At 37.1% G+C, this 14,143-nt stretch overlaps 1 protein-coding gene across 1 annotated transcript in view; it reads right to left on the reverse strand.

The window, feature by feature from the left end:
- Nucleotides 1-14,143, reverse strand: part of KIF18A (kinesin family member 18A) — a gene marked incomplete in the record, with an annotated part of 47,146 nt that overhangs the window by 14,643 nt on the left and 18,360 nt on the right. Inside the window, 5 exon segments of the mRNA XM_072421843.1 lie at nt 1,254-1,418; nt 5,202-5,364; nt 8,158-8,267; nt 9,384-9,458; nt 10,651-10,827. Coding sequence (XP_072277944.1) covers nt 1,254-1,418; nt 5,202-5,364; nt 8,158-8,267; nt 9,384-9,458; nt 10,651-10,827 — 690 coding nt within the window.

Raw genomic sequence — 14,143 nt, forward strand, 5'->3', positions numbered from 1 at the left:
TTGGCCAAGCTTTAGCTGTCGCATAGATGGATTCACACTTGACTCTAGAATACTTTGGTATATAGAAAAGTCATAGCCTACCTAATGACTGCAAGGTAACCTGGTCCTGTGGTTTCAAAATGTGCATAAATTATCACCCCTCCACCACCATGTTTGACAGTTGGTATGGGGAGTTTGCACAGCCTACATTTGTTAAAAACTAAAGTTGGCATATGAGCACATTGTGAAAAAAAACATCTCATTTTTAGTATTAGCTGTCTAAAGAACAATGTACTAGAGTCATGCTGCCCTGTTTTTTTATAAAGAGAAGGAAATTACTACTGGCAACCCTTCCAAAGTAGCATTTCTAATTGTATTGTCATGAATGTTACCATTTAACATGCATGTTGACTGAGGCCTGTAGAATCTGAGATGTAGCTTCTGGGTTTTTTGCAATTTCTGTGAGCATTGCATAGTTTGATCTTGGGGTGATTTTTCTGGGACGTCCACTCCTGGGAAGAATGACAGGTGTCCTAAATTTTTTCCACGTGTAAATAATGTCTCATTGTAGAATACTGAACTTGTAACCCTTTTCAATTAGATGGGCAGCACCATTTGCATCTCTAAGATCACTGTTGATGTCTTTCCCTCCTAGCATTCTGTTAACATACACCTGACTGCCCCCAACGAGAAAACCGCCAAAACTTAGAGGCGGTCACACTTGCTGTTGACAAATTATTAAAGTACATTTAATTAGCAGAACCTGCCAGCTACATACCTTTCCTAATTCCTGTAAAAGTATACTTATTTTTCACACACCACTTCTACACTTTGATTTTGTCTTTGTTTATGAAATGACACTCTGTAAATATGTTATGTATTTGTCCGTTAAGGACCATTTTTTTAATATTTAATTTTGTCCTAGTAGGCAAAACTTGATAGTGATGCAGTTTCTTTTTCACATGACAGTACACATGTAATAAAAGACCTGGAATTGATCTTTCTAAAATGTACCAATTCTCCTAAGCAGCAATTCACATCTATGTGTGTTTTTTGCCCACTTTTAAGGAAGCACATTGATTTGAATTGGCTCTCTGTCTGAAGGTGGGACACCACTTATAAATAGCATGCTTGTTTACTACAGCCGGTATATGTAAATGAGTCCTAAAGTATGACTTTTCCAAATATATATATATATATATATATATATATATATATAAATAGTTATACACACACACAAACAGTATAAGCACAATTATGGAAGCAATTATTACCTTTGGAATCTGGTTGTCAGAACCCAACAACTTCATTTCATTTTCCACACGATGGAGCCAATGCGTGTTCTCATCAAATCGTTTTAACTCTCCTTCCTTTCTCAACTGTAAAAGGTTCTGTTTGGTTTTTAAAGCTTCCAGTCTGCGATTCTTTTTATCTGTAGCCTAAAAAAATAAATTAAGCATATTACAAAAACAAAGTATTGTATATTCATGTCTCCCACTCTGTATTTTGGGTAGCTTAAATAGACCATATTATGGGGGAAAAAAGAAAAAAATATTTTTCAGAAAACAAATCAAAGTGAAACATTGGTTCAGAGGTGCAGGAATTTTTGTAAGTTGGGGTTAGACTGGCACCTACAGGAGGACTGGACAGTGGCTAACAAACTGTAGGCCAGCCCACTGAAACCCATCCTACTACCAGCTTGTTGTAGTGAAGTATGCAGTACTTTTTTTAAAAAAGGTAATACAGTAAGATATTAAAAAATCCTTTTATCTTTAATTTTACAGAAACATTTATTAGTTAAAAAAATTCTACCTAGAATACTAGACTAGAATGCCAAGTTGGTACAAGAACACAAAATTTACCTATAGGAGGTAAAGTCCGCATGAGTCCATGTAGTCACAGGAATCCAGAAAAATACGATCTGCCTAAATATTACCAAATGACCACAAGAATGTTACCTGAGCAAAACCAAAAGGATGAACAACACATCAACCACCCAACAGGACAGCCTAAACAACAGGGCAAGTCTGCCGGTCCAGAGTCCCCAGGTCCAGAGACACTTCTAAGGCCAAGGAGGAAGAGTACTGTTCAGATACAAAAGGATTAAGTAGCCGTATAAGAAGCGAAAGCTACAGGGGATCCCAAACATTCATCAGAAGCCGGCTACTGCAAGATGTATCTGAAGCAGCCACAACTAAATTAACATTTAGGGCCTGTTATCGGCAATTTTCAGCTCTATGCAGGGTCAGAAACACCAACTGTTGTTAAGGTAGTAAAACTAGTAATAAGAGGAGAATGTATTATCCAAAACATTCTATATAGGTAATATCTCTTCTGAAATAAAACCTGTCCGTTTGCAATCTTCTGAGCTGTACACTGAGCTTACTGTACCAGGTCGGGTATCCCCTTGTCAGGAATTAATTAACTCCCACAAACACCAACTAGTACTAGAACTGGGCAGCTCCTTTATGTGAAACTGTCAATTCTAAACTCTCCTAGCAACATACAATCCTAATATCCTAGTTAGCTAAAAGAATGACCATCACTTGCAGTGGTAAGATGAAGCTTGATAATGAAAGAAAAGGTTAAAAAAAAGCTAGAAAAAAAAAAAAAAAGCAGCAAATTTGACAAAGATGACCATCCCAAGTTCAATTTCACTATTGGGATTTTTTTTAGGATATGAAACTCCTACATTTTTATAAAATCACAACATTTTTGTAAATCTTATAAATGAAACATAATAAAACGTCTTATAAATTCCTAAGAAGTATAATGCATGCTTTAAATCCTTTGTCCTTTAAACTTTTCACATGGATCAAATCCCCATTTTAAATGTTAAATTGTGTCATTACATTAATCAATATTTGGGCATGAACAGGAGTGTAGTTTCAATACCCCAATGTTGATAAATAATAACCACAGTGTCCAAAAAAAAAAAAAAAAATCAATATCTACCTAATAATTTGCATCCATGGATTCCAGCGATGGGTTAAGGTGAAACTATTAACAACCTTAATCAAAGTACAAATACAAATTTTACACAAATACAGTAAACCAAAATCTGATTGCTATGGGTTACCAATATGGCCCGGTCCTGTGCACTTCCTTACTGAACATGGAAAAACATTCCTGAAAGGAAATCTTCTCCCTGGGCCACCTTCCTGATCAGGTGTTCTGGAAATTCCTTCAGGAATTTCTCTTGGCTCTCTTCCTGTCACAAAGCAGTCATCTCTATAGTTACTCTGACATCATCTCAGGTATGAGAGCGAATTATAAAACATAATAAACACAAACAGCTGCCAAGTTAAACTTTAGCAAAAATACGGCTTTGCGTCGTCAGATGGCAGGTTGCCACTTCACAGGAGTTTACATTTTAATCTGAGCTCAAGATGGGTACAGGCTCATAAAAAAAAATCTCAAAATCAAATATGCCAACATATGGTCTTCTCGCCAATGCAGAGCTCTGTAGCTAAACTTTCAAGAATTAAGGCAGTTCAGAAATGCCAACCATATGTCCACTGAAGGTAAATTACCCTTTTGCAATGAAATCTCTCTAGACATCCATTAAGCAAAATAATTACCTGTCACAGCCCCAATTACCACCCCTTTTTGTAGTTTTTGGTATACCGGATGAACAATCTTTACCTTGTCAATTATATTTTAAGTTTATGTATAGGATCAAATTAAAAATTGAAAATACAAGGTGTGATTTTTTTTTTGTTTTACATTTCTCTCCTTGCAGCATTTTTACATTTCTCTCCTTGCAGCATTTTTAATCTGCCAAAACATTTGCAGACAATATGGTCTCTGGTGAAGTAAAATTCCAAGCAGTGTTTTCAGCCCAGTACTCCTCTTCTAAACTACAAAACACCTTCTACTTCTGTCATGTCAGATAATATGAATAGCTGACAAAGCAGTTTGAGATTTTATTGTAGCAAATTCACTTTTCAGCTCACACAAAAAAAGGAGATCTCATTGGGTTCTTTTACGGGCATTTCAAAAGAGAAAACATGGGGAAATATGCCTGTGGTGACAAAGTTTACTGAATGCATATTTTTTCACCTGGACAAAAAACAATTCTTCCATGACCTTTTTTAATGTTAGTTGTTTTGCCAACATCATTATTTCAATGCTTCCTAAATCCTCAGATTCAGATTAGAATTGTTTTGTTTGGTGCTTTCTGAATTGGTCAGCCAACATGCATCTGAAGCCAGTCAAAGAACTAGCAAGACAGCCATGTCACTAGAATTTTCTGAGAGATGCTAGTATGACTCCTATGACAAGTTTCCTTGAGGCTATAAAATATATTTAAGTTAAAATGATTTCAGGGACTTTAAAAGTTAAGACACCTAAAAGATCACAAAACCAAGTTATATGATAAAGACACCCCTGCTTATATATTCATCTCCTCCCATATTTAATTTAGGTGGTCAATAGAGGCTTAGGAATTCAAAAGTGTTTTGGTATGTGGTAGCTCACCCCATCTGTATGTAGGGAAATCAAGACCTTGTAAACAACTAAAACCTTGTTAAGCCCAGCATGTGCGCACTGAGATTGGAACTTTTTTCAGGAAGAAATATCACCTGATTTTGTGCCTGCACATTGCAAGATCGGGTGACAAACGAAGGACCTGTAAAAAGCCTGAAGGAGATGATGGCACCTGCTCGACCCTCTGTGCAGGAAAGAAGATTGGTGTGGGAGCGACTTGAATTGGACTTCAAAGGGATTGAGGACTCTTCAAAAGTAAAGGCAATTGCTTTTGTTTTTTTAATTATTTTTTTTTTAACAAAAGTTCTGTTTTAAGTACCTGAATATTATTATATACAGCAGTCAGGATATGTTTTCCCTAAACTATAAAAGATAAATTATAGATGCCTGGTTGAAATATTTACTGATAAAGGATTCTTAGAGAACTCTGGCAGTCAGCACAGAACCAGTGAAGCATGTGTTAAAGCTCTATTTTATCACAATCCTATCTGTCAAGTGGTAGGTTATGGCTGAACAGATTTCAACAACACATTTCAATGCTGACAACAAATTTTTACCAAAACAGTATACTTGGTGCACTCATTAAAATAAGTTTTTCCATGGTAAACAGGCAGTCTGCTTTTACTTTACCTTTTTAAAAGCTACTTGGGCTGTGGAGTCTGGCAAAAACAAACATTGCTTGCCACTTAATATCTGCTTCAGAAGCCTTTTGACATGTCCAGATGAAGACTTACCTTCAGTGCCTGCTCCTGAGAGCACAACATCTGTATTTGGTCAAGATACTGCCTCTGGTATATGGACCTCAGTTCGTGTTCTTTCTGTTGCAGCTCCAGTTGGCAATAGGCAGCCCTGATTTCCTCTCTGTTGCGAAATACTGAGTTAAGAATCTCTCGATACCTGGAATTAAGGAGGCAAGTAAAAGTATAGTCAAGTCCACATTAAGACTACATTGAAATGTCGTCTAAACACAAAATAGTTTATTAAATGATTTTTTGCATCTCATTGTCAGCTATTCTGTCTTTTGCTACCCATAATCAGAGTAAAATATATTGATATATTTTGATCTAAGCACCTAAATGTCCATCAGCTGCAACCAATACTATTGAAGCATTTTTTGGAGTCACCTTTACTGTACATTATGGAGAAGGATGTTACAACACTAGCACTCTGGATACATAGAGAAGAGAAAAAAATGGCACTTATGGCTATACTTGTACAGAAATCTTTGTTAAATAAGTCTTTATGATTTTCTTTCAGCTATTCTGTTTTTTTCTACCCATATTCAAAGTACAAATTACTGACATCTTCTGAAGTCAAACTGCTACCTATTAGAACTATTAGTTGTCATAGACATGCACAGATCCCTATCAAATATCCACTTCTAACCATATAACAATCCTCTGCCAGGAATACATGTGATTCAATAATGTGGTCCCTCTACTTTTGTCCTCTCAACACATTTTTGTTGCTTTTCTTTAAATCTTTACTACTTTTCACTTAATTTTGGTTTTAGCTGCTTTCACTGGTTAGTTTTTCACTACTCAATCTTTAATTTACACACCATGCACCAAATCTCAACTAAGACTCTGAATAAATGGTGTTCAAAACTCTGGTTTTTGACATTCCAAGGTCCCTAGCATTCACTTAGGGTACCATTTATGGAAAAAGCAGTGTGCCAACTACTGACAATGAAGTAACCAGGACAGAGAATGAATGACCCAGAGATCTTTCATCGAGTAGGTGAATATGCAGAAAAATGCCTATCAGCCTTTGCCAGGGTCAGCAAAAGCCATACCAGTTAAATCCCGAAGCAGGAAGATGATAGGGGAGTATTCCCACTGGCTAATAGTTATGAGGGGCTTTGGAACTATATAGATGGCCTATGAACTGGAGGCTAAGACACTACCTATCCTGGCATCTACTACACCTGTTCCTACTTCTATGAAATTGGAAAATAGGGGGAAGGAGACAAGTGCTGAAAATTGAGTTTTAGGAGGCTAGAACACTTTATTAAATATCATTTTGTATTTAGCTATAGGTTATCTGCTTACATGCCAAAAATGGCAAGTAAGAAGAAAGGATTTAGTTCCGCTTTAATGTTTGGTAAGCAGATGTTCACCCAGAAGCTTTCTTGGAAAATCCAAATTTTAAACAGATTTGATTTGCTTTAAAAGAACATTTTAGGCACCAGGACACAAATTTTAAGAAAAACTAGAAACACAGGAAAGAGAAAAAAACAAAAAAAAAAACAACCATACGATGGATTTTTCCTTTAAATGATCTTTTCAGAAAGGTGTGAAAACTCGGAGAGAATCCACAACAAGGTACAATTTATGTAGTGTTTGCTCGGAATCAGAATGAAAACAGGGATCTTGGTGTTCAGTGAGATGATGCAGATTGGTGTGTTACTCAGAAGCCTGAGGATACATCTAAACTGCTAAGATCCCAGCTGTGTTTCTCTGCTAATGTGCAACAGTAGGTTTTAATGAAAACTGTAGACTGTTCCTGTAATGCTCAGTGCATTCCCTCTTACGTGGATGATGATGCTGTTCTGCTAAATTTTTAATTCAGAAGAGTCTGCAGCACTCTGAAAGCTTGTGTTAAGTGTGCCCTGAGCCAATCTTTACAGTCACACAGCAGTCTGATAGAATATTAAAGGGGATTTACACCATATATTACAGTGATTTCAGTAGAAAAAAATATATATTTTTCTGACTGCAATGTTAACCTAGAATGTGAGTTTTACAAGCATTTATTGTGCTGCATTTTTTAAACCTTGCTCCTCTGCACAATTCAGCACTACTCCTGCATACTTCAAAGCACACACACATACTCCTCTGTGAATAGACAGAAAGTAGGCGAGGTTTCCTGTGATTTATTAAATAGATTTGTGTTACATGCATTTTAGATGCATTAAAACCCAAATGCTCAGACCAAAATTTAGTGGTTTCAGTGATCTGTCGTTTCAGTATAAAATGCTATAACTTGTCCTGTCTGCATCTCCGCACCCTCTATCCTCCTCCTCATTCATGGAAATTTTCTGTGCATCTATATGAGAGAATAAAGACTGCTAAACCCCTATTGAAAGGCGGAGCTGAGCTGCTAATAAATAGAGTTTTGTACATAAACTTTGAAAATGAATTGCTCCCCAGTACCTGCAGTTAGAGGTCAGTGGGATTTTGTTTTTAAACTGAACTAAATCTTTAATACTCACCTATCCCCTTTCCTTTGTAGGGTGCCGCCATCCTCCTTTTCTTACTGTAGGTGATCTTCAGCCATTCTAATTGGCTGTGCTCGGATGATGCAATTCCTGAGCAGGCACGCAAGGGAAGCCAGGGTTTCTGGCCTTCCGTGGCAACCAACGATATGCCTGGGGCGCTGAACTGAAGGGTCATTGTCTGTCCCTTTCTGCAATAACCAGCTGCCTGAATCGCCAACGTTCAAAGTAGGACTAGTAGGACCACCTTAAAGCCTAATTACCATTTTCAATACATGTACATACCTAAAGGTCTACATTACACCAAATATCTACATATCTACACTGGAGCTTGGCCAAATTGTACAAGAGGATCAGGTAAATCAGTAACCTCAACTGCAATAGTGTACACTTTTTTATTTAAAAAAACAAAACAGCTCTTTTTGAAATCCTTGTGAAAGTTCAGCTAGAACTAATAAAAAAACTATATTTACCGCTTAGTTTCAGGGTGCTCCTGGTTTGTAGCAAGCATTGGATTGTGCTTGGCTTTTTCAAAAACCTTTTGTTCCTCATAGGTCTTCAACTTCTCCTTCAACATTGCAATCTAAAACAAACAGTAAGCCTCATGAGCATCTAACCATTGTTCAGCATCTAGGCTCCTAATTTGCTTAACATGAATTACATCGTTACATCTCCAGAACTGTGGATAAAAGCTGTGCGTTTTTTAACATCCACAAACATTTGAATATTACCACCTTTGGAAGCGACTATGGTCCCTTTCACACCATAAATCAATATTACTATTATCAGAGTCTGAGATCATGAAGTTGCCAAATACAAGACTAAAGATACCTAGAAATATTACTAATGTGTATAGTGGTATAAACTGTCTAGCAAGAACATCCATGTGTATAATTTAGTAAACCGAATTTTAATGTTTGGAAGCTCAGTGGTGTGTGTGTGTGTATACCAAAACGGTTACAATTAGAAAACTGACAGCACGGATTGGTGATATAGAAGATATATTTATATGCATTAAAAGAAAAGGCTGCTGGCAGTATCGGTTTCTATTCATCCTATTCTCATTAGTGACATAGCGGCCAGCAAGTAGACATGGTGTGGACTTGGGACGAGAAGTTGTTGGATCAAAAATCCAAAGTATGTGTGGTGGGGCAAATATACCTAATCTTTTGCATGGGTTTGTTTTTTTTTTTTTATTTACTGGGCTTCTATGAGTTTATTCTATTGGTTTTCTTTTATATTTTCTGCCGCTTGTGCAGAAGGGTGACTTAAGGGGTTGAAAAACAAGGTAATATAAATTTTAAGGTGGTCATTTTCAGGGTTGTGGGAAAGTTTAATCCTAGGATACGGGCTAACTGTTCAGTGTAAAATTCCAGTTAGGTTTTAGGGTTAAGTTCCATGTAAAGACAAAGCCTAGTAATCAGCGAGTGTAAGGGACAATTTAATGGGGTGTCTGGCCCTTAAATATTTTTCTAGCAGAAAGAGATTCATTTTTTAGTCGTTTATGGTTTACAAAGAGCCATAAAATAAAGCTTAATATAAACTCCTGACTTGTATGTGGCCCCAAGGGACTGAAGATGGATAGCCCTGTTAAAAGGTGATAAGATGTCTGTACCAGGCAGTACTTGGCACAGGTTATAAAGTAACAGGTTGTATCTGAGTATTTGGTACGTCAAGATGACAGTTTACATTGACATACCTCCTTCTTCTGCTGCTCACAAATCTTAACATACTGACTGATGTGACTGTCCACACTAACCACATTACTCTTCACCTGTTAACACAAAATAAATAGTATTTAATGCACGTGTAATGACAAAAAACCTTTGCAATACATATCTGTGACACATACATTACACTATGTTTTACAAAGCATTTTTGAGGACTGAGTGGTCTCAACTGTGCTCAAAGTAATTTGTTAAACTACTTAAGCTCTTCCACCTCCAGTTGCCTACAATATAAAGGATAATCATTCTATATTCCATGTACTACGAGAGCCCTTTAAAGACAAAGGGCCTGATTTATTAAAACTCTCCGAGGCTGAAGAGGATACACTTTAATCAATGAAGCTCAGTGATCCAGCAAACCTAGAATGGAGCTAGTCAAGGATTCAAAACATTTGCTAGAAATCTATTCCAGGTTTGCTGGATCACCCATCTTCACTAATAAAAGTGTATCTCCAGCCTTGGGAGCAATAATAAATCAGGCTCAAAGTGTGCAGAAAACACAGGACAACTCTGAAGCAATGCAAATCTGACAACGTACCTCTTTTTTACTATTTAAGGCTTTAGTATATTCTAAAAAGCCCACATTTAAAATTAACCACTGACACTACTAGTAATGGTGAGAGACTCTTCAGAACATTACTTGAAAAGCAAGTTGTCATAAGAGAAGCATGAATGACACTACTGCCGACTTGTCCTTCTGAAAACGGATATCCTACTGACCACTAGGCTCAAACATTTTGGGTCACTTGTCAAAGCAAGTGCATAGATTAGGGTATTCAATTTAATTCAGCTGATCTGCAAACTGGTCTATAATAGAACTGGAACCAATGGGTCAGAAGAACAGACAAACAGACAGACAAAAAACATGCAGTTTCTAAAGGTGATCCTCAATGGGTACTTTGTATTATTTTTAGCAGGTTTGCTTCAAGTGGCACCAGTAGCTGTCAAGTTAACCAGAATATAAAAGCAGCTGTCAAACACTCATCAAGACTATAACATCTAAAAAACAGGATTAATATTTTTAAACTGCATTTATAAAATGAAAATGTATTACCCAACACTGCACAATAAATAGGGGTTTGCAGACATATACAAACAATGACACAGGAGGAAGAGAGGACTCTGCCAAAAATAGATTTCAATCTAAGAGTTTGTCCATCTTCTGATGCACTTTACTGTGCCCTGACAAAATGACGGATACAATTCAAGAGTACAGATCATCCAAGGCATTTCACTTACAGAAGATTTTATGTCCTTGGCTCGGTTGGCATACTTGAGAGTATTGTATGTATCATCATAAGACAGTGAAGAAGGACTAACGGCAGCGATCATGATGGTGCGACAATTTCCTCCCAGGGAGTCCTTTAACAGTCGTGTAAGTTTGCTGTTTCGGTAAGGTATGTGTTGCTTCTTTGTCTAAAGGAAACAAAACAGATAATGCAGTTAAGAACCTAAATTGTTCTTAATTTCAGCCTTTCTAATCTCAACAATTGCACCAATAGGAGGAAAGAGCAGACTTTGCAGGGAGAGAACCTCATTAGTTTGCTGCTGGTCCTTTACATTCCAATGGGCAGGAGTGTATCAGCCTTGTATCCCTTTATTGTAACAGAGAACATAAAGTTATCTGTAATATTTTGGAAACCTTATAATCCTGTTTTCATACATATTTGCATAAATACATTCATAGTCTATTACAGCACAATAACTTTTTTCCCCTAAAAATGTGTACATTTTACAAAAAGTCTTTAAAAAGCCAAAAATCTATGCCTTGCTATGGCAGGATACCTCCACTTCCTCTCCCAAGGATCCAGCAAGTGAACACAAATTTCCATCTGGTAGATTTGTCTTTGGAACAGGTGTCCCCATTGGAGGATTTTTCATTCACAGTACAAAAAGTAGAGGGGGTCAATCTCATTTTAAATTCAAAAGCTGTATATTTTATCAATGAAAAAAAAAGTCCTTGGATATGTTTATGACTACAGGTAAAGCCACATACAAAATGTCAGATGATTGGGAGCTAGAAACAATTTTTTGTGATCATTTCCAGTGACAGATAAACAAATGACAACTGTACATACAGTGCCGTTGTGTTCTACGGAGAGGGGAGGACAAGAAGGCAGCACTACGCTTTGCTGTCTTTCTAAGGCGTGCATAGCAGTCGTTCTTCAATGTCAGGGAACCACTGTACACACGTCAGATTCGCCGCAGGCACTTATTATCTGACGAGTGTAGAAAGCTTAAGAAGAAGCACTTCTGCTGTCTCTGTAGATATTTACAAGGTGAGGATGTGCAGCAGGGGGCTATTATGTGCAACACAAATTTAAACACAACCTAAAAACTGTAAGGCATTTAGGTTTAAAGAATTCTATAATTTATGAATCAGCAACACAGACAAAGCAGAAAATACTAACAAAAGATAGCTCTATACAAAATTTTGTCCTTATGAGCTACAAAGCAGGTGAAGACATTGTTTATAGGGGCAGCATTAAAGTCACATTGCATACTGTTTCTACTGTTCCCCCCAGCCCCTTTTAGCTGGGCGCACCACCCGGCACTTTTCAGCAATCACCCGCCTGTTTTTGGGTTGTTACTGATGAGTTGGGTCACAATTCAGGGGCTTCCACCCACCTGCAATTTCTTCCCACCCAGCTTAAAAAAATTTCTGGGTTGAGCACTGCTACTTATCAGGAAAATTAAATGTGCTGTTATTTCACTTAAAGCGTATCTAAACTCAGAATTTTCACTTTACATAAAAGGGTAGACAACAGTTTTATTTAACCTCCCAAGCGGTAACCCCGAGTGTGACTCAGGGTAGAAAAAAGTTGCTAAAAGTGGTAACCCCGAGTCACACTCGGGGTTGGAACACCTATGGAAGGTTAGTAAATACAGCGCTCACCTAATCCGCTGGGGTCCAGCGCCGCGATCTCCGTCTTCTTTCTTCTTCTGCATCTGATGAGTCACCGGCGGAGTTCCCGGTGACGTCGGTGCGTGTGTACGTCCCGGACAGGCGAGGCAGGAAATCTATTTGAATTGCATTCAATACAAAATAACTGTACTGAATGCAATACATTGGATTTTTATGTGTAAAAGCAGTACATTGTTTTCAAGAAAATTTATTTTACAGTATGAGTATAATGTGTATTTTTTTTTTAAATACATAGATTTTTTAATTTATTCAATTTATTGTTTTTAAATGATTTTGTGTTTCAAACTTTATTATACTCATACTAATATATTATACTGCAAAATAAATTTTCATGAAAATGTACCGCTTTTAGACATATAAAACCGAAAAGAAATGAACCGATAGGGAGGTTAAAGTAAAAATTCTGCTTGTGTTTTTTTTTTTTTTTAATGCAACACCTTTAAAAAATTTTTTTAAAAAAACAAGCGTGCAGCACTGCCCCCTTAATTTTCGATCACCTAGGCGATCCAAAATTAATGGGAGCGCAGAGCCTCCCGGGATACCTACGTCATGCATCCCAGGAGGCTATTGGCTGCTCCTTCTGCACATACCCGAGCATCTCAGGTATGCACAGAAGGAGCCCTTTCATCAATAGGGGAAAAAAATTGCCCATCTCACACATGCGCATTGGCAAGTTTTTTCCCCAATCTACATCACCTGATCTGGCGCCTGCACAGTCCGAGATCCGGCAACATACAACATAGAAATAAGAATACAAAAGAAGAGAGGAGAAGATGGTGGCGCCTGGTCGAAGAAGGATACCGGGATGACGCAGGACCCAATGGAAGAAACCTCCCGAAGGACAGACTGTTCTGCGGGTTTGAAGATAAGTGTGATTTTATTGCTTTGGGTGACTTTTGAATTTACGTCAGCTTTGAAGCAGACCCATCATCACACATTTACCATTGCAAAAAAAAGGGGATAATGTATTTGTAAATATAATTCAGATAATACATTATTGATACATTGATTGATTACCTTGAGTTACCCTTTCTTGGTAAAGGCAAAGTGAAAAAAAATGTATGCAAGTTCTGCTTTAAATAATTTTATGCTAATGTTGTTCAGCATTCTGTGTTTAGTGTACAGTTTAATGAACACATCTTCTGTGTCTTGACTGCCTGCACATGTCTAAATCAACAAAAATGTATACATTTCTAGCAAACTTATTTTTAGGTGAATTCACAGTGATGACATCAGTATTATCCTAAAATGTACCTGAAAACCAGGTTCTGACTTTCCTGTAAGCTTTCTTCCTGCATTTCGTACTTTACACAGAGGATATACGAAGGATAGCCACAGAAATGTCTGCTCTACACGAATATGCTGTTTAATAATCTGATTTTAAACAGGTGTTCCCTTTCTAATGACTGGCATACGTCTAATGCATTTCACATGTTGACCAGATTTAAAACGTATAATAAAAAAATTCCATCTAAGAATTGATTGAGTTTTGCCTATGGTGATTTTATGATATCAAAGTTCCAGTTAGAAAACTTTCAGCACAACAAAGCTTCCAAAAATCTGTACTACGTTGTATAATAACTAAGTTGTGGACGTATTTACGATAAAAGAGAAATTAGGAAAAAATTGGGGAAACTACAAAGCAGTGGTGCATGTTTACAACCTGCCTAAAATTAAATTACACTGAATGTAAGAACTAGAAACCAATTCTTCTCCTTGTTTACTATTTTAATGCCCAGCCCCAGCTTTATTGCATAGACATTTGTTAGTTTCCCTTTTCTAATAAAGTATATGTCCGAGAAAAAA

Source organism: Pyxicephalus adspersus, chromosome 9 (assembly GCF_032062135.1).
Source record: "Pyxicephalus adspersus chromosome 9, UCB_Pads_2.0, whole genome shotgun sequence".
Classification (NCBI taxonomy): domain Eukaryota; kingdom Metazoa; phylum Chordata; class Amphibia; order Anura; family Pyxicephalidae; genus Pyxicephalus; species Pyxicephalus adspersus.